Raw genomic sequence first — 27,934 nt, 5'->3', positions numbered from 1 at the left:
TAGTACACTGAGTTGCCCTCTCCAGAAAGGAGATTGTTCATAAAGAAATCTTTTGTGTGAAGCTATTTGGTGCCCATACAATACATTGCTTGGATTAGAATGAAAGCCAAGCAACCACAATGTTTTTGATAGAGAAAAACAGTGAGTGAGAGAGCTAACTTTCACGTCAATCTTCTCAAGTGGTGTGTGATTAACAATTATTTTTTTTCAACCTCAAATATTATAGCTTTTTTCCCAACTATCCACCCTACCCAACACTGAAAAATCCTTCTCACCAAAGTGACATAACAACTTCACATTACATTCCTATACCTTACCAATCTACTAGGAAATTGACCTGCAACACAATCTAAGAATATTCTTCTTTTTACATTTATTTGCTTTTATTGATTTTGCAGTTTCCTTATGGAGGTTTAGTCCAAAACTGTTCCACATTCAGAGTGAAGTAAGACAACAAAATGTCAGCTAAGTCGGATTTCGCTCAGAAGCTACTGCATGATCTTAGGCTTCGTAAAGAAAGGGTGGCTGCTGCTCAAAATTCAAGCTATTCATACTCCACGAGTAGAGGTAAATTAATGGAATGCCAATAAATGATTTTCTACATTTTACATCTTAAGATGTCATGATTGAATTATGCACGAGGATAAATAGAATCAAGATAGTAGATCACTTCTTCCTGTAGTTAGTAATGCAGTGATAACTTTGATATTTTAGACTGAAATGTGTTGAACTCGACGATAATTACACTGTGACAGGGAATTAGTACGTAGTTTGAGCACTTCGGCTCGTGCTGATGAGAGATGCAAGTTTGCATTGTTCAAAGACAAATTTTCAGATCAGAAGAATCACAGATAAAGGCTTTTGCAATATACAACTAAGAGTTGTTAACCTATCAGATGACTATTCATACGTCATTGAACTTCTGGTTTTCTTTCCTTTTCTCGTGTCCAAGAATGATTTGTTGACGCCCTTTCATGATTTGCACCATATCAATTAGAATATGTACCTTCTCTCTCTTTGCCTGTTGATACGAACTTATTATTACTTCAAGGACTAGAAGCATGAGATGCAAGAGTAAATAAAAGAGAAGCACATAACTTATATAAAAGTTTAGAGAAAACATACTTGGAGTATATGTACATTCACCAAAATATTGTTCATAATCAATCAGGAATTCCACTGTTTCCACATAGGTGGAACAAATTTTTCTGCAGGTTTCACATAGTAAGATGTTAGAGGCAGAAAAACTCTTTCCTACTACTAAGCAACAAAATGAAGCTTATTTAGAAGTTCCACATTTAGCCATATCATTCCTCAACTTTAAAGTTTGCAAAAGCATATGTTACAGATGATAGTGTCAAACTAAACTAGCGATATGTCTGAACTGACAGATGCTCGTGCTAATCCAGGACAAATTTACAAAGGATCTCGACAAACAAAAACTCTAGAATCCGTAAGTTCACTTGACAATATCAGGACACCTTGAGAATTTCTTGTAACAATATGTTCCATTCAGCTTACATGTTACAATTTGCAGGTTAATTCAAAAGTAGGGAACTTAGGTAGTAGGTCTAGCACCAGCAACCGATCATTTCGGATTGAAGAATCTTCAGGACAGATTGTTCCCTATGCTACTGGAAGAGTACAGAACTCTGAGAAAGTGGGAGATCTTTCAATGGCGCTCGCATTTGCTATTGAAAATGGAGGAAAGTTTACTAAGATGGAGTCTTCAAGTAGAAATCCTGTGCTAACATTTCTCCATCAATTTGGTCAAAGATCAATGGACATAAGTAAGATGGAAAGGAGAACCAGCATCGATAAGTATCAATATCCGAATAGTCAGTTCCCTTCCGTCTCACATGTTCATATCAATGAAGTATCTAAAGGGATACAAAAACTAAACCACATTCTAAGAGCCTGTTCCAATGGCCTTAATTTTGATAAGAACTCAATTGAAGTTGGGACGGAACTGTTGAAAGGAGCAATGGATTTGGAAGAGTCATTGAGGATGCTTGTGAACCTACAGGAAGCTTCGGATCGTATGATCAAGCCTCAAAGCAAAAGCCGGATTACATTACTCGACGAGGATGAGGAAGATGACAACAGCACTGTCAAGATTGCCGATCAGAAGCAAGTAGAGCGGCCAAGATTTTCATTCGATAAGCCCTCTAAAAACTCATATATCACCAAAGAGACAACAAAAAATGACATCAAACAGCGGCTTATGGCCTTAACATACCCCGATGAAACTCCTAAACTGCACGAAAAGCAACCTATCGGCCCTAAGAAACTGGTGGCCCATAAAAGGTCCGCTAGTTGTGCCCCGGACTTAAAAAATCTGGACCAGAAGATCCAGTCAAGTGGAACGAAAGCTGGATCAGAGAAAGGGAGAATTTCAAATGTCATTGCGAAACTAATGGGACTGGATGAACTCCCAGCAAAAAAAGATAACAAGGCATCGAGGAAAGGGTCGGATTCCAAAAAGAAGCAACAGCCAGTTTTGAAGAGAACTGCAGATCCTATTGGCACTCCGGACACTAAGAATGGGTCATCTCTTAGTGTTGACAAAAACATGATACAAAGAAGTAACATGCTACCAGTTCAGGATGCAAAATTCACGCTTAAAGCTGAATATGTCCGTGCATCTCCTAGCAGGAGCAATGACATGGTTTCTTCTGGTAGAGTTAAACAGGAGGAGCGGAGTATAGCGGTCAACAAAGATACAGGTTTGTTGCCCTCGGGCTTGCCAATGACAAACAACATGATGGATAAGCAACATAGTAAAAATATCCAAGTAAATCAAGTACCAGGACATCAAGTTAACTTGCAGCAGAAACAGAAAGAACAAAATCCGACTAGTGTAAAGGAGAAAATCACAAAAACAGTTGAAATCAAGGAGCCTGTCCTGAAGAGTGACTCACAGCCAAAAATGCCACAAGCATCGCGGGTGCCTCCAATCCATATTGTGTTACAAAAGCCTACTGAGTGCAAAGAAGATAAAATTCAGACAGCAAAGAAAGAGACAGATATATTCCCTTTGAGCAATGAAAAAAAGGAGTTAGATAAGGATGAAGTGCATCAATTGCAGAAGCTTAAAAAAGCTGAAGGACAAGATGAGAAGCATCAAGCAGGTAAGAAGGAGAAATCGCTCTCAAACAAAACTGTGCAAGCAAGAAAACACAAAGCAAATCAAGTGGAAACCATAACTTTACCAAAACCAAGGAATCGTTCAGCAAGTTTAAAGAAGAAGCAGTCTTGTCTGAACCAAGCCACACTTGGTACAAAAAAATCTACAAAGTCCAAAAATGAAACACCTTCAAAAGATTTTTCTAATGGTATAAAGCATGTTGCTCTTGCCAAGAATCGGAACTCTTCTACCTCTATAGTGATCACGCAAAGCAGCGAGAAGAAAAATGCCGATCAAAATGCATTGTCAAAGGAAGTATCATCTAGAGAAGAGAAGCTAAACAGTATCAATCAGTCATCTAAGCAAGAGAAGCCAATCATCAATCTGCCAGCTACAGACAGGAAGGGACGTCATACCGAAATTCATAGAACTGAGACCTCTCCAACTTTGCAAAACATGGAACTGCAGAAGGATGAGAGAAGCTGCTACAGTGGAGAAGAACAGTTGACTGAAAGCTTGGCAATAGAAGCAAATGTGGACAACAGAAGATCCGATGAGCTAGATGTGAGCATGGAGATACTCAATTTGCAAACAGAACTACATAGTGAAATAGAAAACAGTACCTCCTGCGAAGCAATTATGGAAAAGGAATGCGACAACCTGATAGGTTCAGAAAGTGTGATTTCAAATGAAAATGTAAGTTCATCTGTGAGAAGAAAGTTCGATCTAGTTTGTGATCTTGACAAGTTTTTAATGATTCAGAGTAATTTTATGTCTAGAAAACTAGTCGTACGTGTGCAATATCTTCATAACATGTTTTTTTGTATTCCTGCAGCATCAAGATAAAACACTGGAAGTACTTGAAATATTCATGGACCAGAAACATGGAGAAGATATGCCAAAGATATCAGAAGCTATCGACCAACTTAATGGTATGTTTAGACCATGAGTATTTATTTCAATTAGTTTGATTTCAGAAGAAAAGTAGTCAGATATACTTAGACATGTAAGCCATGTAGTTTTAACACTTCGGTTGCCTTAAGGCTTAAACCAGTATTATCACCTTACAATTAGAGATAGCAGTCCTATTATCCATTCACCCCAATGATTAGTGCTTTTCAAACTCCAACTAACTATAACCAAATATCACCAGCATCAAACTGGATGTTTCTACGCCAAATTATTCTTACTCTTCAACCTTCTTCAAGTTTTGTGGTCTTGCAAAATAAGATAGTACATAAGATGAAAAGCACAATAGACAAGCCGTGGAAACAACCTCTTGCAAAATGCAGGGTAAGGCTAAGTACAATAGACCCTTGTAGTCCGGCACTTCCCCGGACCCCGCGCATAGCGGGAGCTTAGTGCACCGGGCTGCTCTTATTAGATGATATATAGCTGATATACTGCAAGCTGGTTCTCATAGTTGACATTGCAGGGATTCATCAAGAGGTCTCACAGAACAGTAAGCTTTTCGATGATGAACAAAATATAAGTTTTTCAGCCAAATTTACAGGTACTGATATGAAAATCTTATTCCATTCATTTATATGTAAATAAGATAAACATTATAGATGAAGTTCCTCACCCTCTGATATTGCAGAAAAAGGAGGCACAAGAATCTCCAATATTGTTAGAAATGATCAAGAAACAACTCTCCCATTAGTGGCACAAGAACCTTTAACAGAACCTGAAAAGCTCTTCAAGGAGTCAGTAATTAAAAATCAACTATTTCTAAACACAGCCGAGGCACTTTTCAAGCTCAATATACCAATCAGCATTCTCCATGCCAGTGATCAAAATAACCAAGGGGAAGATGTTAAACTTATGCTAGACTGTGGTTATGAGATAATGAAAAGGAAAGCGAGAAGACAGGAGCTAGCATTACATCCTTATGCTACAATATCCATTGGATATATAAAGACAAGGTCTTTGGATGATCTTATCAAGCAACTCTGCAAAGATTTTGTCACATTAAAGTTCTATGGCGGCGATGGGAATATGAGCGATGAATGTGATGCAGCAGATTACCTGCATAACATGATCGGAAAAGATATGCACAACAGAAATCCAGATGTGAACTCCATGTGGGACTTTGGCTGGAGTGAACAAATAATGTTTGCTTTTTTTGAAAAAGATGATGTTATAAAGGATGTGGAGAAGCATTTGCTCAATGGACTCATCGACGAGATAACGATGGATTTATTACGAATAGCCATTTCAGTATGATTGTTTGATAGAGTAAGAAAGTCATTTTGAGAAAGATTGTTGGTCTTATAATTATTGTGCAGTCTAAGTAGAGTTGAAAGTTGATGAAGCAAGTCTTGTAAGTAGTAAATCAAGAGGCAAAGTTTATAAGTAACACATTTTTGGATTTCAAGTCTATGCTAATTCATTTTCAATCATCTTATTTATTTAAGAAACGTTAAGAAAAGAGAAAAGTAAAACTTGCATCTTTTTCATATTGCTCAACACATATCAGAAGATCTTGAGCAAAAAGAAAATGAAACCAGAGTCAATATGATATTAGCTCTCATTATTATCAATGCTCCTTGTAACAGGCCTTAGGATTTGTACATTAGTAAGCTTATCAACAACTACCAATAAGATCTTTACAACTTTCTTCTACTATTTTGCTGTCTTTATTTTCAATTTATCTGCATCTACCTTGCTACAATAACAAATATTTGTCCCGAAAAATCTGACAAAGAAATGAACTTTGGACCTAACTCAACAACTAACGCACGACCAAGACTATATATTTGGAGTACCGATAATATAAGATAAAGTCTCAACATAGAGTAAATAATGAATTGTACATCTCGAATGTTGATAATATAAGATAAATTACATAACATAGGGGCCCAAAATTGGATAAATAATGAATTGGGGTGACTTAACTTAGCATTATAAAAAAATAAATCTTGGATCTAACTCAATTCCGAAAGTCAGTTCATGAAGCGAGGATTGTCCAAAACTATTTAAAGAAGAACATAAATATCGATGTGGGATTCACCGCGAAAATCATAAGGTAAGGTACAAACTACACTTAAAGTAGTATGGAGGAAAGCAAACCAATGTGCCGACTTTCCAACCGAGGCGCACAAATATGAAGAAGATTTGCTAATATGAGAAGATGTAATCAAGGATATAGAGTTTCTTCTCCTGATATGAGTCATGCGGTTTATGAAAAATATTGTTATAAATAAAATTGTATTTAAGGTATTTTAGAGAGATTTTAGGGTTTGTTACTTGGTGACTAAATTATTTTTTTTCTATAAATAGATGTGTTCTATTTCATTGTAATTCATCTCAAATCAATAAGAATTCCCTCTCTCTACTTTTCTATGCAGCACGAGACTCTAACCAATTGAGTAGAGGCATATGCTTTGGTCACCATGCTTTGGGATATGTGCATGTTACTTAACTTGTACATAATATTGAGCATCATGATTATCAATTGTTCAATGACCTGACTTCGTGATTAAATTCTCGATTTAAAGTAAGTATTTTACCTTATTTTTCTCTTTTAAATTCTTCAAATTCTATAATTTAATTTAAATACAAGCAAAGACAATAAACTTTGATTATAACTCTAATAGAGTTGTAAGAAATTATAACCATCCGAAGTGGTAAAATTTTTATGTCTTGCCATGATTAAATTCATGTGTGATTGTAGTCAAAGAAGTGGAAACACATCCCATTGAATTTGCTCCATTCTCATTCCCTTAAGATAATGTGGTATCAATATGTAATAAGTGTGAAAGAAAATAAAATTACTACCGTAAATGTATCAAGGGATGTGGACATGGTAATAGACGAAATTATAATCGTCATCATTGTGGTAATGAGAATAATAAGGATTCTCAAAATAATCCTTCACTCTATGAAAGTAATATGTCATCAATTTGACATGGGATTTTATAAAGCACATATAGATGGTTTTGGTCCATTCATGATCTGAATGTGACAACATGTGATTTATGAATACATATTCATTATTGGAAGAATATAAACGTTGCTAGTGGTAGTGAATATACCACACTCACCTCTAGAAGGAGGTTTGAGAGGAAATAAAAAAATAATGTCATTATTATGGCATGAATGAGCATTGGTCACATACCTATTGTACGCCAAAATATTTTGGCAATGTGATTATTAAAAGACAACAGTAATGCAAGAGACAGATCTTACATATAATTTTGACCATGACCATAATGATATAACTTTCTCTTTGAAAGAGATATTCACCATATGTATGTTGATGAATATGTGGTAGTACAAAATTAATTGAGAGCTCTAGAAGAGCCAATTATTACTATTTGGGAAGAATACAACTGATTATCAATAAGGTATTGTCTCGTAGTAAGTCTCAAAGAAACTTATAGAGTTTCTAAAGTATTCGCGAAAGCGGTTGATTATATTGAGACTATAAATAAAGAAAAAATTTAATATCTTCTATTACTACAACTTGTAGGAGTCTGGAACCAAAATGTGATTTATTTGGACTCAAAGAATCAAAATGTGTGAAAAAATAATTTGGGCACCAAAAAAAATATATATATATATATATATATATATATATATATAGCGGTATTTTATCGCGCTATACCTTAACGGTCGTTTGTCTGTTAAGGTATAGCGCGGTGAAATACTGCGCTATATTTCAACCCAAATTGGCGGGAAGGTATAGCGTGCATATATACCGCGCTATATTATAGCGCGGTATATATGCGCATTATACCTACATAAATAAGCGGGCCATCTCCTTCCCCAACAAAACAGAACCCCCCCCCCCCCCCCAATTAAAAAACTCCCAACAACGGTGACTATTTGTCTCGCCCCCTCCCCTCCCCTCCCCCACACACAAAAAAAAGCAAAAAAACTCGCTTGGAACCCACCGGTCCCACAAAAAGTGTAGATTCTCGGTCTTATATCCTAGCTAAGACGTTATCTCATAGTGGGTTGCTCATTTCGGCTCCAAATCACCAAATCTTCAAGTTTCCAAAAAATTAAAATTAAGGTATTCCGACTTAGTTTTTGTTAAAACTCGTGTATAAAAATGCCTATTAGTTGATTTTTACTGTGCTCTATGTTATTTCGTAATTATTTTATGATTTAATTAATTTGTTATTTTTTTATCCAGATTATATTATTAGTGTGCTAAAAAAATTAGTAAAATAAAGAAATTATTATTAGTTGTTAAAAAATATTAATTAGTAAATTTTTACTGTGGTATATATTTTTTTGTGATTATTTTGTGATTAAATTAATTTATTATTTTTATCCGATTTAGATTATTTATTTGCTAAAAGACTAGTAAAATAAATAAATTATTATTTTAGGAATAATTAATCTTATTTAGATGTTATTGTTGTAATATATGAATATGTGACTTTAGTTTCTTGTAGTGGTATCTTGTGCCCTAATGTAGTGCTTGTATTTGTAATGTAGTGCCATTTTAGCGTAGTAAAATATAGTGCCCTTTAGCGTAGTATCTTTATAGTTATTGAAATTAATCATTTAATTATCTATTAAACCCAAAAATATCTGAAAAAAGCTGATAGTTCAAACACAAACTCTCTCGAATTCTAGTCAACAAACATAAGAAAATAACATTAGAAAACAACAATATTTGTCAAACTAAATATTGTTATATGAATATTTAATAATTAAATCTTGTATAGTTATGAAAATTAATTATTTAATTTTATTATAGTCAAAAATAGGTGAGTAACAACAAATATATAAAATAATAAACTAACATATAAAATAGTAAACAAACATATAAAATATTAAACTAACATATAAAATAATAAACTAACATATTAAATATAAAATTATAATATAGAAAATGTATCAACTTAATTAACAATATAGTAAAAATATCGAATAAATTTTAATATTAAAGATATTGCAATATATTTAAAGATGTTTAAGCAATGAAAAAGAAAAATACTTTAATTAATATTGTTCAATTTACAGTAGTCGTCATAGAGGTTCCGCATGTGCATCCTGGGCCTGCCTCGCTATAACTACTGTTGCTACAGGCAGAGCATAGGTCTTTCGTACATATGGGAGGGGCAGTTATTGGCCCAGACGTTTCGTGCTAGACGAGTAGACGATATGTGAAACTTTCTTAGGGCCCACCATCTCCATCCCCGTATAGTCAGACGCCTTCAGGATACGGGTTTCTATAGGATTATTGAGATCGGCCGGTTGCAGCTGGACTGGTCGTTGATCACGGCTTTGATAGAGCGGTGGCGACCGAAGACACACACATTTCATTTACCCATTGGCGAGGCTACTATCACGCTTCAGGACGTGGAGGTTCTGTATGGGTTGCCGGTTAATGGACATCATGTAGCTTTACTGCATGCTCTCATAGATTATACGGGATTGCAGTACCTGGAGATGTTGCAGCGGCTCACCGGGATTGCAGTACCTGTAGGTTACTGCTGGACCGACGGTCCTTTCTACCGAGCCTGCCAGCCTTACGGACGATCATGCTGCAGCGCATCCTCCGATAAAGAGACGACGTGATGAAGATGATCATAATAGTGTAGTCGGGCGGGATGGGATGCGCCTCAGGCCAGCCAATGCTTTAAGGCATACAGGCCGTGGGACACATTGACGTTTTTGATTATCTGTATATATGACATTCAGTATATAATAGCAACATTATTTATGGTTTATAATATATGCGCATGTATTTTAATTTTTCGGGTTATTTATTAGTTTAATACTACAACACAATAACAACACATAGCAACTTAACATAATTTAAATTTGGTACAACTAATGAAAATACATGACACGAAAAACATAAAGATAAAATATTACACTCAACACATCCATGTGTTTGTTTAGTCACTATCGCCCATTATTTTCTATTTTAACCACTTAAATTTCTCTTCCAACCTATTTTTTTCTTCTTCCGCCTCTTTTAATTGCTCCTGCACTGCCGCAAGTTGTTGTTGTAGTTTAAAGATCTGGAGTTTGTATTTACCGGTCATATTCCAAACATACTGCAAACATGATTTGTAGTATTCCTGGTTAATGGGTTCATCATACAATTCTTTAAATCTACATTGATTTCCGTCCTACCAATGGGGATTATAACACAACACTATTAGTTAACATTTTATATAAAAAAAAAATTAACAAATATTTTTTCCAAAACAATAAATTACAAGTTGTTGGCATATCCAACGTTTGCGCCCCACATTACTATTTGACCAACATGGCTTTAAAATTGCACATTTGCCACAATAACACCTTAGTACGTCACTGCGTCAAGACATTTTTTAATGCAAGAAAAATAAAAAATTTATGAAAAGTTTTTCTATTTGTTTTGGTTAAGCGCAAATAATAACTAAAATGCGCTAGGCTTTTACAGGCAAGATAAACACATAACGCATATTGGTGGCGCATTATAATGCACGTGATAATGATTTTTTAGGGTACAATACAGCTTTTCCAGAACGACAACTTTTTCCGCTCGACAAGACAATACACATAACATACATTGGTGCCGTATTATGTTTCGTGTGATAATGATTCTTTAGGGTATAAGACAGCTTTTCCAAAACGGAAGCTTTTTTAGCTCGACAAGACAATACACATAACGCATATTGGTGTCGCGCTATGCATCACGTGATAATGATTCTTTAGGGTACAAGACAGCTTTTCCAGAATAACAGCTTTTTCAGCTCGACAAGACAATACACATAACGCATATTGGTATCGCGCTATGTTTCGTGTGATAATAATTCTTTAGGGTACAAGACAACTTTTCTAGAATGACAGTTTTTTCAGCTCGACAAGACAATACACATAACGCATATTGGTAGCGCGCTATGCTGCACGTGATAATGATTCTTTGGGGTATAAGACAGCTTCTTAAACTGGTCCAAGACATCTATATTCAAAGACCATTTGAAGAAACATTACAACATCCATTTAAAAAATGCCACTAACATTTAATAAGTGGTTCAAAAGAAGCCAGAAGGGTGAAGGTAGTTCAACAGATCCCCATAGAACACGTCTTAACACTATCGATCCCTACCTTTAAAAAAATATACTAGGCTGCTATACTGACTTGGTTGATGACAAGTGGTATGGTGTTCTGCGTCCCTTAGAAAATAAGCCTATTAATAGACACACTGATCTCAAAGTTGCAGGGCATATTATTGAGGGCGAAGCGCATTCTACAAAGCCTGAAGGTATGCAAATTTGGGGCGAAAAACTACTATGGGTTCCCCCTTATTCAAAACGATGTGATTATGAAGTACTATGTCACTGGCATGGGATTGTTATGCCACAAGCACTGTCTGCAACCTTCCTAACAAGTACACATAAAGATGAACCAGAAGTGATTTGGCATTTGATGAATGAGATTCTAGAGATAGAAAATGTACTAGATGTTCATCATGCAATGGATGATCTTAACTTTCTGGGAGGAACGGAGGATCAGTATTGGGATTTATTAGAAAATGAAAATTACATAGAGACGATGATTATCCTGTTTTCCCAACAGTTGTCGAGTGAGAGGGACTACCTAAGTTTCTACCAAAGACGTTGGACGTTGGAGTCCCATATTGTTGTAGAAATCAAGCAAGTGGTCTTATTGATGATAACGATGAAATAGGAGAAATGTGTGTCAATTGGGGCCTAGATTATGATGCCCTCGGTCCCGAAGGGTGTGTACACTATGTTGACAAAGAAGATGAAGACAGTGACAATGAAATAGTGCCAGACAACGACGATAATGGTAAATGACAATTGTTTTTTTTTTGGTGTATGTTAAATTGTTGTACTGAAGTATTAATGCTAAATATCAATAAGACTTAACACCAATAGAAACATAATTTTATTTCATACATTCTGCAAGATGAACATGTACATACACTTATTACAATAAATTACTGAAATAAAACACTACGTGTATCCTTAATAATTGGGCACATTGGATGAGCTTCCACCAGGAGCTGAATTACCACCGCTACCCAAACCAGCTGAAGGATATTTACGACGGTCGTATCCTGTTTGCGAACATATGCCACATTTACGGGCATAAACAGTTGCACCAACATCCATTTGGTTCCGTATACGCGTTCTTTTTTGCACTTGTCGTTGACGCAAATACTCCTTGTTACACACCATTTTAAATGGTTCCGGCGGCTAATAATGCTCAGCACCCACTGGCTGCAACTGTCCACTATAGGTGTTTAAGTATGCAGCAACACTATATTCTTTATCAACGTACCATGTTGCCGCAAAACCTGTATGTTAAAAACACTTCATGGCATGTGAGCACGGCATGTGATAGATGGACCATTTTCCACAGGAGCATAACCTTCTGGATTTATTGACGGTGAGTGTATTATTCCCCGGTTGTGATGGATAGCGGTGCGAACTTCAAAAATATTTCGCTCGTTGCAATACTATCAAAAATGAATGCCAATGTGCTCGCTTCCTGTATTTCTCAAATCTTTTCATTGGTATTGGCATAAATTCAACACCCCTTTCCATCAATGACGATGCACCTCTAGCCCTTTCAACAAACATCTGTGTCATCTGCTTGAATGACATCTGCACCATGGCAGTGACAGGCAATCCACGTGCAGACTTCAATAACCCGTTGAAAGACTCTGACACATTTGTAGTCAGAATTCTCCATCTTTTGCCACCATCCACGCAAAGTCCACTTGTCAAGCTCATGTCACATCAACTAACGATAGGCTCCTTGGTCTTCCTGCCTGATCAATTCCATTCGCCTACTGAATTTACACTATTGGTGATATGTTGCAGCCATCCACATTAAATCATGCAAATCCTTGTTGGGATATGCCTTATGGAAATTGGCCTTCAGATGCCTCACACAGTAACGGTGGTAGGCATATGGTTCCTGCCATGCATGCAAATTCTATACATAACTTAAAATACCACCATGCCGATCAGATATTAGACAAATACCTGAACGTTGTCTGACAACGTGCTCCTTCAAGTGGTTCAAAAATAGTGTCCACATCTCTTGGCTTTCATTAGAACAAATAGCAAAAGCTAGGAAAAATATACTTCCATTAGCATCTACTGCAACGGCGATCAACAACTTAATATCATACTTTCCATAGACATGAGTGTCGTCTATGGATATTACCGGCCGACAATGCACAAAACCATCAATTGCTAGTTTAAATGCCATAACACATATCTCAATATATGTTCTGGTATTCCCGGACTCCGCTCAAGCTTCCATTCAACAAAAGTCTCGGGGTTAAAGTGTTGCAATGCGGCCATGTACCTGGGTAGAGATGCAAAGGACTTATCCCAGTTACCATAAACAATTTCAAACGTATGTTTGCGTCCGAGAAATGTCTTTCTTTTGGTAATAGTACACCTATATTCCTGGTGGACAGATGTTATACTCTCTTTGATCTTGTACCTTATGGACGCTTCAATGTGTGGAATCAAGACAAGAGAAATCAAGTCAACATTCAAGTTAAAATGATTCCCACTGAATGTGTCCATTTCACAATTGTAGGTGCCAATGTATTTACCCACAACCCACATATTTGTTTTCGTCTTCCTCGCACGCAACATCTAATTACAACTCGTAAACCATCTACAACAAATAACCTTGTATACATCCGGGGATGACTCATGAACCACGATCTCACGACACTCTTTTATGTTGTACATTCGCACTGCCCTGCTTAGGCGCGCTTTATCAGAAAAAAGCATGCCTTTTGACAGCACCGTTGCTCTAGATTCATCCCACATTGTTGTCCGAATTTTGTCAAGATCCCTTGTAAAGGCATCCACATCCGGCTACTTGGAAAATGATCAAGGTAGGGAATCTCCCTTGAATGAAACGACACGTGGGACTCGTACACTCTTGGTCTAACGGGAGGTGAAGCATGCTCCATCGTCAAATCAGGTTCAACATTCTCTTCCTCCTCATCATCACCCTTATCAGGGAAGGGTGTGTCATCTCCAGACTCATCAACATTATTGTCATAATCATTATTCTCTTCCTAACTCTGCGCATCTGCCAGATCCCGATTAAATATGTTATTTTCGGGAAATTGAGTAAGGACAGGACCTCAAGTTGCTCGTTTTTACTACACAACCAATAAAATAATGAGTTACTCAAATTGATCGAAACTTTACATATAGCTTTATCACTTTACTTACAAATCATAATGTGTTGATATCCCATGATGGATATTATTATGTTGATGATGACTCCCGGATAGACCACCATGATCCAACACACCAAAACTAATCATATTTCAACTGGGTGTTGGTTCATAACTTGTAATATTCATATCTGGCTGGTCCCCCCTGTAAAATATATGAGTGTTAATACAAATTCAATATATAAAAATAAACATCGTAACACAAAGGAAAATTGAAGTTTACCACTCGGCTTGTAGATTATGTAAACTAGGTGAGAAATTATTTTCTCGCTCCTCATTCGCCCGTGGAGATACGTTTAGATCAGGCCAAACTCTTTCACCCGGAACCTGTTCGGCTAAAACTGCTCCAAAATAACCACCCGATGATTGAGGGATATCCCTACTTTACGCAGCCTCATTATTGCGAACGTCTTCAGCCTTGACGTACATTTCCAACATTTTATCACAAGAAATTTTCGGTATTCATCCGGAGTCCTCAAAACATCTCTTAGAGTTTCATCGTCTTCGATGTTAAAGAGAATACGGATATCTTTCAGTTACTTTAATATTCACCGAATATTTACTCACACTCATTTTTTATATGACAACGATACCAATGTATCGTACTCCATTGTAAGTGGCAACTTAACATGACACTGTGGAGATAAACTATAGCTTACTGAGTTATTCGCCACCACAATCTCACCCCCCCTCCCCCCCAATATAATGAAACCCTAATTCTTCGCTTTTCAAATATTATGACAAAATGCAAAATAACTTAGCAAAGAAATATTTCAGAAGACTTGAAGGATCCTCAAAGAACCTCCTTAAATAAGGCAAAAATCAATCCTGGGGGTACAATTATTTGAGGTATAACGCCTTAAATATACGCGCTATACCCAGTTGAATTATTGGTATGTCAGTTAAGTCCAGAAGAATTATTGGTGGGCCCACTCCTTAAGTATAGTGCGGTATTTCACCGCGCTATATATATATATATATATATATATATATATATATATATATATATATATATATTATTGTGCCCAAATTTTTTCCCTACATATTTTGGTTCTTTGAGTTCAAATAAACCATATTTTGGTTCCGGACTCTAACTTGTAGCGGCATAATATGTATATGATAAGCTACCCGCTTTATTCTCCAGTTTGTACTACACTAATAAAGGAATGCCACAATAAAGTAGAAGTTTATTAATATAAACACTCATATCATAATAAACTTGAAGTTTATCAATATTGATAATTTTTCTAGTAGGCATAATTGGTTTAGCCATGTTAATTTAAGTATGATGTGCAAAAATAAAAGAGAATTCACATGGGTAAACATTAAAGAACTAGAAAGTTTTTTACGAATTCTCTTATGTTGTTTGTTCTCATTAATTAATATACCAACTAAAATTGGGATTGAGTCCCGTGAATGCTGGAAATACCAAAGGTGAATATGGTTACATTCACCTGCCATGTATACCACATAAGATGCATCTATAAGATGGTTACATGTGTGATTATTATTAACCTGTAACATGGTGTTTGCTAGATAACTTGCTCAATAATTTAATTTAGAGCATATACCAGATTTTTTATTCAAGATAGTTCATCTTGATAAGTTGGTTTACATCACAGTGGGTTGAGCAAAATAATTTATTGAGTGCCTTCACTTAATAGCTAAAGTATTGCTTATGAGAACACTGTTATCTACATCAATTTGATATACATTGTATACGAAAGTATATTACATTCTACCCTCACAAGTGGTTCAGGCTCAAGAATTATATAATTCCATTTTATTATATTGATGTGCGGTGTATATTTTGATGAACATCATAACGCACAAAGGTGGGTTTCCAAAGTTGAGGAAGCAAGTTAGTTTTTCTAATATGAGGGGGGAAAAGGATAAGCAGTTGAGAAAAAATTATGTGGAATGAATTATCATTTGTACATCTAGATCCTCAAATAAGATAATATGAACTTGAAGTCAATAAAAAGATAATTCATCTGCAATATATGGCAAAGCATGCCAGACGCATTTGCGGACCCAAAGACAGTAATTATATTCTCACTGCAAATGCTCCTATTAGAATAAGTCCTAGAAGGACAAAATCTATGGTACGCTTAAAGCGTATAGACAAATCGGTTCCAATAAATTTCTTGATAAAGAAGATGAGCAAATGATCATAATAAGGAGGCAAGTGATCTAAAAGATCACATGACATAACACTTCATAAAATCTCAGGAGAGGTTTAGGTACCTGAAAATATGAATGAAGAGATCTCTATGTTATGTCTTTATGAAAAAAGGAGGTTGGAACCGATACGATTGTTCATCGACGACATCTATGATAGCGCTAAGTATAGATGAGGATCTTAAGTCTGTCGAATACAAACACAAAAATATTGGCCAAATGGAAGAGTCACAATTCGAACAGAATTTATTTCATATGAAAGACATATAGTTTAGACCTGCAGTTCAAACACTTGAAAGTATTAAGTCAATGGTGTGTGTGATCTAGCATTGTATCTTGCTATGACATAAAAACTTGATATGCATCTAAAGTCCATTCATATGGCTTATATGACTTAACTTATTTGACAATTCCTGAAGGATTTAAATTGCTTAAAGCATATAGAATTCTTGGTCATGAAGTGCAACATCCTAAGTGTAATTTGTGCACATTTGTATCTTGCTATAACTATAAGCATAATAATGTGATAGAAGGATTTTCAAGGTGCAACATATTCATTGGAGTTAATATGGCTGATTTATTCATTAAATCTCTGCCGACGTTAGCCTTCAAGAAGTTAGTGCACGAGATTGGAATGCGAAGGCTCAAGGATGTGAATTGATGCTCTCATCAGGGGGAGTTAATACGCGTTGTACTCTTTTTCCCTTACAAGGTTTTGTCCTACTGGGTTTTCCTTGCAAGGTTTTTAACGAGGCAACCAAAAAGCGTATTGTTAGATATGTGTACTTTTTTTCCTTCACTAAAATTATTTTTTTCACTAAGTTTTATTTTAGTTAAGGTTTTAACGAGGCACATTATCTGTTAAATAGACATTCCAGGGAGAGTGTTATAAATAGGATTTTATTTAAGGTAAATGTCTATATTTTAGAAGGATTTTAGGGTTTATTACTTGGTGGTTAAGCCACTTTTTCCCTATAAATAGAGGTGTTCTATTTCATTGTAATTCATCCCAAATCAATAAAAATTCTCTCTCTACTTCTCTCTGCAATACTCTTCTTTTTCTTTTATTGTTTATAATAAATATTAAGTTTTTGTAGTTTTTTCCATTATACCAAAAAGAAAAGAAAAGTATATTATATACAATTTCATTTGTTGGCGCATATACAATTTCCTAAAATCAGTTCCATTGACAGAACAATTCTCACTTTAGGAGAAGAGAGAACATACAACCATCAATTATGCTAAGAGATGACACCAATAATGTTAGGAATATTAGATGCAAGAAGAATTGTCACATAGTTTCATCGTCATAAATGTTGCTTACATTCTTTTTCTTGTTACAAATTTATTCTTACCGTAAACAATTATTAGTACTATCTTTTTAAGTAATTTGACGACGACAACAACAACAACCTAGTTGACTCCCACTAGTGGGGTTCGGGGAGGGTAGCGTGTACGCAGACGTTACCCCTACCCCAAATGGATAGAGAGGCTGTTTCCTGGAGACCCTCGACTCAGAGACAATACATCCATAACAACAATAGAAACCAGAAAAAGAGTATCAGCATCGTAAAATACACCAAATAAATGAAAAGGCCAAAATGTGAAAGACAGAAAAAATGTGAAACACAACAAAAGCTGCTAGCAGTCCTAGACAAAACACTATCAGACTAGCCGGAGCAACGAGAAGAAACACTCGACTACCCTCTAACCTACAACCCTAATGCTCGACTTTCACACCTTCCTGTCAAATTTTAAATAATTTGACAGTGTAAATTAAAATCAAAAAGATTAGCCAGCTTGAATTAAATTACCTGTTCATATTGTAAATATTAACTGATCATAAGAGATATTTTCTCGACTCAATGTTCATGGTTTCCAAAAAAGGGCAAAAACAAAGTTTATGGTTTTTCACAGTTAAAATTAGTATTAACTCCCAAAACTTGAACAGCAAGCCGTCTTAGCTCAGTGGTAGAGCGCGTGGCTTTTAACCACGTGGTCGTGGGTTCGATCCCCACAGACGGCGGAATTTTAATTTTTGTAATGAAGCATGCCTTGCTTGTGAAAATTACATCTTTCTTGTCTGGGAGAGACGTAGTATTTGTGCAACACATTAATTTACTATATATACTTTGATTAAACCGTATATATAGAGTTGTATAGTCTTAATACTAGTATTAATTTGTAGTAATATTTTGTACTCAGGGGTTTAAAAACTTCAGTCACGTTTTATTTATGAGAAAGAAACAGAAAAATAAATAACCTTATTGTGGCTGTCTATTTCTACATTTCTTCTCTGCATTTTTTTCAAACTTACGTGATAGTTAGGTCCTCTACCAAAACTTTACCTGCTGCCCTCCCTTTAGTTTCAACATTAACTTTACAAAAAGAAGTTATTTAAATCAATCATCACTTTTTTCTTTCTCATCAAATTTAACATTGAACTTTTATTGCGTACATACAAATTTTCATAAGTGGTGTCACAATTTACAGAAGTGGACAAATGAATAACTTAGGTAATGATATATAGCGGTATCATTTTTTATATTTATCTCCAATATATTTTTATTTTTCTTAAATATATATCTACTAAAAAATTTCGACGAAGCGGTGTCCCATGACACCGCATAGGACAAGGTGTATACGCCTCTGACTGTATATACTTTTATTTGATTTGTATATATATACTCGGATTATTATAATTAACATATTAAGTTTCAAACAACAAATTTGAAATAAGTGTATTAGTATTCCGTATTCATCTATTTAAAACAATCAATCATTTTTATCTATTTTTGAGAAAGAAACATGAAACAGTGACTATCCATTTCTACATCTACTGCTGTACGTAAAATCGTAAATAGATTAATCGGTCTTCTCCGCTTCCTTTTCAAGCCTACAGGATAGTTAGGTCCTCACCAAAACTTTACTAATCCTTACTTTAGTTTAAAAACTTTGTAATATAAATTATGTACATATTGACTTTAAATCAACTTTCACTTTTCTTTCTCTACATAGTTAAGCTAAGAAATATAGAGGAAAACCTGAAAGGTCCGACGTAACTCGGTTGCACTAAAAGAAAAGAATAAAATGCTTACCAAGTTTAAAAGTTAGAAAACTTAGCAATGAAATGTTTGAATCTTGAACTTTTACTTTCTCTTATTGCGAGGAGATTACTTGTCAACAAATTATACCATCCCCTCCTTCCTAAAGTTGGTTTTGCTTTATGAATTTGTCCTAATTCCTAAAGTGGAAGTTCACTTTATTATTTTTTTGTAGGGTGTCTGCTCTCCACAAACACTCATATTCTAAAGCTTCTCTTTATCTTTTACTTACATTTAGGAAATAATACAGAGAATGTAGGGACATGTTGTCACAGTTCCAAATATGCAAAAGCGATTCCTTAGCATAGAAGGATAAGCTATTCAAAGCACTTAGAATTTTGAAAAACCTAACTAGACGGAATATACATTAGCTTATATAATAATAATAATAATAATAATAATAATAATAATAATAATAGAATTGGCGAGAATATACATTAACTAACAACATAGTTAAGTAAGTAATAATGTATGTAAAACCACAAATATATGTTTTTTGAGTTAGTGTAAACACCAAATCTTTTAGGAGGTTGGATTATTTATTTATAGAAATAATTTTGATATAAGAGGGGTCTCTCTAGATTATTTTCAGACTCAAATTAAAGAAAGCGTTACTCTAGAATGAGACTGATGAGCATGATTATTATTTACACTTTACTTTATAGTGATAAATGATTAAAACCTATGTCGTTTGCTTTTAGAGTGATTCCAAAAAGTAATCACATTTAGTTTTTACAGTATTATTTAAAAGGAGTATTTCAACAGGTATCAACGAGCTGTAAACTAATGTGTTTTGTGCAAGCATAAAAAATAATGAAGAATTTATCCAAAATAGTCGTTTACCTAATCTCTTAAACTAAAAATAATGGCATAATTGTGTATAATTACTTCCTCCGTTCACTTTTACTTGTCCACTATGGACTATGCACACCCTTTAATCAATGGCGGAGCCAGGATCTCCGCGAAGAGGGTTCAAGAAAAAAAAAATTGTAGCAAGGGGAAATTGAACCTATGACCTTTCAAAGATTTTGAACCCCCTTGACCACTAAGCTACACTTTTGGGTGTGTCAAGGGGGTTCAAAACTTAATATATAGAGGGAAAAAAACAGATTTTTCTTATATACAGTGTAATTTTTCGGCGAAAGGGGTTCGGGTGAACCCCTTCCGCCCCCTAAATCCGCCCCTGCCCTTAATAAATAATAAATGAAGTGCATAATTTACCATGATACCCATATTAATTGATGCATATTTTCAATGGGTTTAAGAAATGATTTGAAATGAGCAATTAATACTGTAGATATAATATGAAAATAAAAATTGTCTTATCTTGATATACTAAAAGTGACAAGTAAAAATAAAAGTATATTTTTAGAATACTTACAAGTAAAAGTGAACGAAAGGAGTAATATATAATCTATGTATACCAATTAAGAAAAGTAAACATTGAATCTTAATGACTATTTATGCAAAATCCCATACTTGCCCCCATTGATTGTAAAATCTTGACTTTTTTCACCTTTTTAAAATATTGATTAATTCCCACAGAATTTATAACTCAATAATTGAACTGGAACGTTTTCCTCTATAAATGTCTGCAACTCACGTGCAATCAGCCGTGGTATAGAATTTCAAAACTTGAACGGTAGAATTTTACACTTTCCCTCTTTATATACAAAATCATTATCTCCCTCCAAAAGCAGAGAATATATAAAATAAGCCTCTTTCTGCCATGGCTAATCTACTTCAGACTTCTTCCTTCTTCTTTCTCTGCTTTTTTCATCTCGCCCTCTTCGTAGGTAAGCTATTTTTAACTCCTTAAAATATACATTATTATTCATTTTGTTCTATTCACAAACGGATTATATCTCGATCCTAAATTAGTTAGAGTTAGCTATATAATTCCTCTATATTTATTCCGTTCTATTCAAGTTCGTGCTATTTCAATACTTAATAATTTGTCTTGTTGGTACGGCCTATCCAAGTGAACGCAAGAGTCGAAAAATTATACTATTGTTCAAATAGAGCATTTTTTGGTTTATATATAAATTGTTAAATTCGTTTGACATAAGAAAATAATTTAGTTTGTGCAGAGGAGTTCAAAAATTGCTTGTCACATGCTAAATTTTTTGGTGTTGAGATTTTTGCATTTTTTTCAAATCCTTGTATTAGAATTACTGATATGCTAATGTTCAAAACTTCCTGGCTTGTTACTGAGCAAAATTATATATATATATATATATATATATATATATATATATATATATATATATATATATATATTTCCTTTTCAAGTTTGTTTACTAATTATATGCTAATATTGCAGAGTCAGATCCATTTATCGGTATAAATTATGGCCAAGTTGCGGATAATCTGCCGGCACCGGAGGCAACAGCAAAGCTATTACAATCCACTTCGATTGAGAAAGTTCGATTATACGGATCCGACCCGGTAATCATCAAAGCGTTAGCAAATACCGGCGTCGGAATCATGATCGGAGTAGCCAACGGCGATATTCCGCCTATGGCCTCCGACCCGAACTTCGCCAAAGGATGGCTTAGTTCAAAAGTACTTCCATTTTATCCAGCGAGTAAAATCATAGTCATCAATGTAGGAAATGAAGTTATGTTATCAAACGATCAAAATCTGATGACAAATTTGTTGCCGGCGATGCAAAATCTCCAAAATGCCCTCAATGATGCTTCAATTGGAGGGAAAATTAAGGTATCTACGGTCCATGCTATGGCTGTGTTGAAGCAATCGGAGCCGCCATCTTCTGGAAGTTTCGACCCGAGTATTACTGATTTGTTGAAAGGATTATTGGAGTTCAATAAAGCTACTGGTTCTCCTTTTGCAGTTAATCCTTATCCTTATTTCGCTTATCAGAGTGATCCTAGACCTGATACCTTGGCTTTTTGTTTGTTTCAACCTAATTCTGGACGATTTGATGCTGGTACCAATATTAAATACACCAACATGTTCGACGCTCAGGTTAACTTTTTTCTTACTCTTGTCGCATTTTATACGTATGAGTTTAGGTTATATATACTGAGTGTATTTAACCGGTTGTATCAACTTATTACACTATTTCCAGGTTAGTATATCAGGTTAATATGCAGAGTTATATGTTGTTGTAAGTCAATATAACCTGATAGTGGGACACTTTAATGATTGATTTTCTTAATTAAAAAGATTGAGATAAACTGGGACGTTTTCTAAAAGAAAGACTTACAGGTTCTTGGAATTTATGTGAACTTTAGCTAAGAACAGAACATAATGAAAGCAAATGATGTATATAAACGATGCCAGCTAAATGATGTTAAAGTTTACTTCATGTCAGTACACTTGCATTAAATGGGATATTTTGTAGAAGACTTTTTGTTCTAGTTTGTAACTTGTAAATGTAGAAAATAAGTGTATGATTTAGTCAACACCATTTGAGCGAACTCTTAGTTTATCTTAAAAATAAATTAGTAATTGGAATGAAATGGCTCCCAATAGAGCATATGGATATAGATGAGGTGTAGTTGACTGATTGGTTAACGGAAAATTTCCATAACTTTTGAACACAGAAGATAGTAAAATTTTGATTTTTTTAAATCTTGTATTTCGAATCATGTCATTCATCTTGACAAGGAGGAGGTATTTTGTGGGCTTGTTTGAGATTCAAGAACCTAATTAATTTGGCTGTATGCAGGTGGATGCCGTAAGATCAGCGCTTAACGCCCTGGGATTCAAGGAGGTAGAGATTGTAATTGCTGAAACAGGATGGCCTTATAAGGGAGACAGCAATGAGGTTGGCCCAAGTATTGAGAATGCAAAGGCTTACAATGGCAATTTGATTTCTCACTTGAGGTCAATGGTTGGAACTCCATTGATGCCTGGCATATCAGTGGATACCTATCTCTTTGCTTTGTATGATGAGAATTTGAAACCAGGACCAACTTCTGAAAGGTCCTTTGGACTTTTCAAGCCTGATTTAACGATGACTTATGATGCTGGACTTTCTAAGGCTAACAGCCAGGTAAGGAAGTTGTATTCATAGTAGATCTAAAATCACATGAAAGGAAGTTGTATTCAAATACCTACAATCTCTTGGAAACTATGCAGACCTAGCAACAATAGGGAGCAATGAAATGAAAAGACCTATACATATGATACCAATTAGTTTGGATTAAGTTTTAGGTCCAGTATTTTGCAGGAGTCTTTTGGTGATGTCAAAGATTTATATGCTAGTAGAAAATATGGAGAACTTCTAGCGCTTTTTATTTCTTACTATTTTGTAAAATATTGGATTGAGACGAGCTCAAATGGAGCGAAATGGAACAACGAGGATTCATATAGCCGATTGCAACTTGTTTGGGATTGAGGCGTAGTTGTTATTGTAGTTTCTTGATTTTTGTGATTATTAAGGTCTAAGAGGAGTTTTTGTCTTTGAAGGATCCAATGCCAAAAACTCCGGTGACTCCCTCAAACGCTTCGATGCCTCCCTCGTCTCCAAAAACTCCAGTGACTCCCTCATCGCCAGAAACTCCGGTGACTCCCTCATTGCCAAAAACTTCAATGTCTCCCTCATCGCCAGAAGCTCCGGTGACGTCCTCATCGCCAAAAACTCCAGTACCTTCCTCGTCGCCCAAGACAAAAAGTGTATCCAAGGCAGATGTATCAGATGCCCAGTTGCAATCAAATATCGACTATGCAGTGCAATTCAACCTGGGGGTGCTTGTTTTGAGTCAAATACTGTGGCATCCCATGCTGCATATGCTATGAATCTTCTTTACCAAAATTCAGACAAGAATCCTTTGAACTGTGATTTCTCAGACAGCCACCCTCTCATCCACTAATTCTAGTAAGTTATTGTTACTAGATTTCGTGGTTTTGTTATTCCTTAGGTATTGTACCCAATATTGGATTTAATGTAACTATCTGCTGCTGGAAATGCGATTCTTTTAGGTTATAATGGGTGCAGTAATCCAAGTGGAAGTACTTGAGAGCAAAGGCAATTTGTTGTAATATTTAGTAGGATAACTTTATTAGTCGGACTGTTTTCAGGTCAATGTTTTCTTGTGAAGTGGAGTATATTTTGCGTGAATAAAAAGATCATACAAAATAGATCTATTTCATGGAAAAGGAATTTATGTGATTCCTTTACCTTGTAAAAGAAAGTTATGATTTTCAGTGGGCGTATGGTTTACTACTTTGTTAACTGTTCATATATAGATATATATCGAGTTGCAGTATGTATTTCAGTGAGTGTATGGTTTTTACTATTTCGGTTTCCTATCATCAGCGTCAAATGTAGATCATAATTCGTAGTTTCATCTGAACCCAGCAATTTTGGATTTACTAAATAAATGCAAAGAATAGATTTCGAACCCAATAATTAAACTTGACAGGGTAGAATTCGAAACTGAAACTACAATGTTCAAATTTTAGATCCGTCTCGTTACCATGAGTAAGTTTAATATTGAAGCACAGGAGATAAATTGGTCCAAGTAAAACGAAATTGATATAGATGAAACCTATGAGATTGAGGCAATACTAAACTGACTACGATTCATGAAGCAGGTTTATGTATTTAGCACAAAAAGCCAAAAGAAAATCAATTTACATCAATTAATATTGAGGAGTAAAATATGCCCTGGTTTTGGCTTTTATTCGACTTGAAGGTCCTAAGGTAATAGCTAAGTGTAGAGGTCAAAATTTGAACTACTATGTATGAGTTTGAATTCCTATGAACAATTAGACCTTTCCTATTTCATAGAATAAATTACGCAAAATCAAACAATAGCTAGAACCGACTATATATTAAAAAAGGTGTCATCTCTAATAACAACTTCCGTTATCGTCCAGCGGTTAGGATATCTGGCTTTCACCCAGGAGACCCGGGTTCGATTCCCGGTAACGGAATTGTTTTTTAATAGATTAATCTGTTTTTGGTTTTGTAAGCAAGTGAAAAATGTGTTCGTTTACTGGTTTGGGTTGGTTGATAACTTTTCGTTGAATTAAAAGATCCACTGATTCTGCAGAAAGTTTCAATTTCAATTATGAATACACATTACCGACAATGGATGTTACCCCCAAATCATGTTAATTTATTATAATAAATTAATATAAAAATATATATTAATTAACTATGATTTAGTGATAATCATACTTTAAAAAATAGTCGTTGGCTATTTTCTTAGTTTTAACCTCAAACTTTTTATAATTACACGTATTTCCTATTTTCAACTATAAATAACCTCCACATTCTTTCATTTTCTTACAAAATTAATATCAATCTATCACAATCTCTCTCTAATTTTCTTCTATACTTGTTACTATTGCTTACTTTATTCCAAAAAATAGTCAAAAAATATTGAGGATGTTGCTTCACCCGACAATGGAAGCGGCGATGACCAAGCTACTTTTCCGCCACAAGATACGGAAATTCCTCCGGACCTTGAAGGATTTTATGAAATTTGTAAGAGATACCATGTAACTTGTATGATAAAAAATTAGTATGTATTATGTAACTTGTATTCTGACACATCTTGATTAATTTTTTTTTCTTCTCAATGGTGGTATTAGCACATTGTTGTGCTCATTCCATATGGGGAAGAAGACTAAGAAAGATATTGCCATGATTTTTTAATGCTATATTAAAATTACAAGGCATTGCTTTGAATATCTCTTTATAATATTTTTGTCTTTAAATTTGAATTAAAAAATTTAGGTCACAATTTTATAATAAATTTACAAGGCATTGTCTTAGATATTTTTTTAGCATCTTTTTGTCTCTAATTTCTATTTATTTTTATTTTTTTAAAATCAATATTTAGCCGTCGGGCCCACTTAACCCGTTTAGCCCAGGACCATGAGTTCGTGGGCCCGGTCTCAGGCCGATTCCTACAAAAAGATCATTTAGCTCGGGACCGCTAAGACCGTTTATTTAAGGACCGGCTCGGGACCAGGACCGCTGCCCACGAGACTTGCCCACTTGGCCTGTTTAGGGCCCGTACCAGCCCAGATGCCACCCCTAATGTCAATGATGGCGTATGATACTTTGAGGTGAAGAAAACTTTTGGTTAAATTCTGAAAAATTATAATAAACAGGCGTAATATTTTATTATGAGGTGCTTAACTCCTCCCCTATAAAGGGTAAAAAAATAAGTCTTGAAATAAACAAGACATTCGATTGATCAAAGAGTACTAAACTTTAACGCTTTTCACCACCAAAATAGAAAAAGAAAAGATTACTTATCTCCTAAGGCTGACATCAATCTTTCTGATGAAGATTTATTATATGTTGTTAGCTTTCCTTTTCAATGTCATTATATTATTTGTCATTCATCACAAGTTATCTCTCAAATTTTCTGTATTACGAAATGTAAAAGAGATCTCGTGCATTAGAAGGAAGAAGTATGTGAGAGGAAATTAAGAAAGTCCAATCTAATTTTCAAGAACAATCAAAAGAAAAGCAGAAACTTCTTTCTTTTTCTCTATTTTAATATTTTAACGTCAAATATAATTGATCTAAATAAGAGATATTATACAACATGTCCATATGGAATTCCTGGTTCAACTCTTTTGCTACTCCCCCCCCCCCCCCCCCCAATATTTTTTTATTTTATTTTTTTAAAGATTTTATCAGAACTATGGGCTTTTCTGCAGCTGAATTGCCACCCCCTCTTTCTTTGATTGCCATTTTCGCGATTATCATTGTGTACATAGTAATGTGTTACCTCGTTCTTGATCTAATTGATCAACAACAGGGTGATTCCAACGATGAGATTTCACGAATGGATGTTTGTGCCTCGGGGTTATCTGTTGAAGAGTTGAAAGAGCTAAGTTGTTTCTACATCAAAGGACAAGCAAATTCGACGTGTGCCATTTGTTTAGATATTCTTTGTGATGCAGAATTGTGCAGAAGTTTTCCAGCTTGTAATCATGTGTTCCATGCCCAGTGTATTGATCCTTGGTTAGCAAAAAAAACAACTTGTCCAACCTGTAGAATGCCATTTAGGCCACAGTTTTCATTCTTACAGTAACTCCAAGGCTTACATTTTAGTGGTATCAGTGGCAGAGGCGGAACCAGAATTTCAAGCTTTTGGGTTCGGGATTCTAATTTTTTTAAGTTACTGGTTTGTAAATTAATAATTTGTACATATTCAATGAATTTTTAAGACAAAAATAGGGGTTCGAACCAAAGCTACTGAGTTTGGCCAAACCCATTTCCGACACTCTGCTCCGCCCCTGATCGGTGAGAGTCTTCCCTTTCCCCGACCCGCCTAATGTGAGAAATTTTTTTTGTAAAAAACATTCATATACTGTTACGTGTA

The 27,934-nt window shown here is 35.0% G+C and overlaps 1 protein-coding gene, 1 long non-coding RNA gene, 2 other non-coding genes and 1 pseudogene across 7 annotated transcripts; 4 read left to right on the top strand and 1 right to left on the bottom strand.

The window, feature by feature from the left end:
* Positions 1-275: 275 nt before the first annotated feature.
* Positions 276-5,504, top strand: LOC104105164 (uncharacterized). Of its 2 annotated transcripts, none has more exons than XM_009613426.4 (6): positions 276-567; positions 1,410-1,453; positions 1,538-3,823; positions 3,963-4,059; positions 4,563-4,640; positions 4,728-5,504. In XM_009613426.4, exons 1-6 carry the CDS (start codon positions 459-461, stop codon positions 5,351-5,353), a joined length of 3,240 nt encoding a protein of 1,079 aa, XP_009611721.1. In that variant the 5' UTR covers positions 276-458; the 3' UTR covers positions 5,354-5,504. The 2 variants fall into 2 exon arrangements, with proteins under 2 accessions (XP_009611721.1, XP_009611715.1); XM_009613420.4 differs by having other exon boundaries at positions 1,392-1,453.
* On the bottom strand, positions 702-6,299 carry LOC104105176 (uncharacterized). 3 transcript variants are annotated; one of them, XR_011415631.1, is made up of 6 exons: positions 6,200-6,299; positions 4,713-4,814; positions 3,544-3,787; positions 2,922-2,978; positions 1,126-1,208; positions 702-1,021 (listed from the first exon to the last, which is right to left on the bottom strand). It is a non-coding gene; the product is annotated as an uncharacterized lncRNA (long non-coding RNA). The 3 variants fall into 3 exon arrangements; XR_001971001.3 differs by having other exon boundaries at positions 6,141-6,271; XR_011415630.1 differs by lacking the exon at positions 6,200-6,299 and adding an exon at positions 6,026-6,152.
* A 12,164-nt stretch (positions 6,300-18,463) lies between these two features.
* On the top strand, positions 18,464-18,535 carry TRNAK-UUU (transfer RNA lysine (anticodon UUU)). Its single transcript has one exon. It is a non-coding gene; the product is annotated as a tRNA-Lys (tRNA).
* A 2,685-nt stretch (positions 18,536-21,220) lies between these two features.
* Positions 21,221-24,820, top strand: LOC104088445 (glucan endo-1,3-beta-D-glucosidase-like; annotated as a pseudogene).
* Positions 24,821-25,448: 628 nt separating this feature from the next.
* Positions 25,449-25,520, top strand: TRNAE-UUC (transfer RNA glutamic acid (anticodon UUC)). The gene has a single exon. It is a non-coding gene; the product is annotated as a tRNA-Glu (tRNA).
* Positions 25,521-27,934: the final 2,414 nt, after the last annotated feature.

The sequence above is a fragment of the Nicotiana tomentosiformis genome, chromosome 4 (genome assembly GCF_000390325.3).
Source record: "Nicotiana tomentosiformis chromosome 4, ASM39032v3, whole genome shotgun sequence".
In the NCBI taxonomy this organism is placed as follows: domain Eukaryota; kingdom Viridiplantae; phylum Streptophyta; class Magnoliopsida; order Solanales; family Solanaceae; genus Nicotiana; species Nicotiana tomentosiformis.
This window is presented reverse-complemented; position numbering and strand designations above follow the sequence as displayed.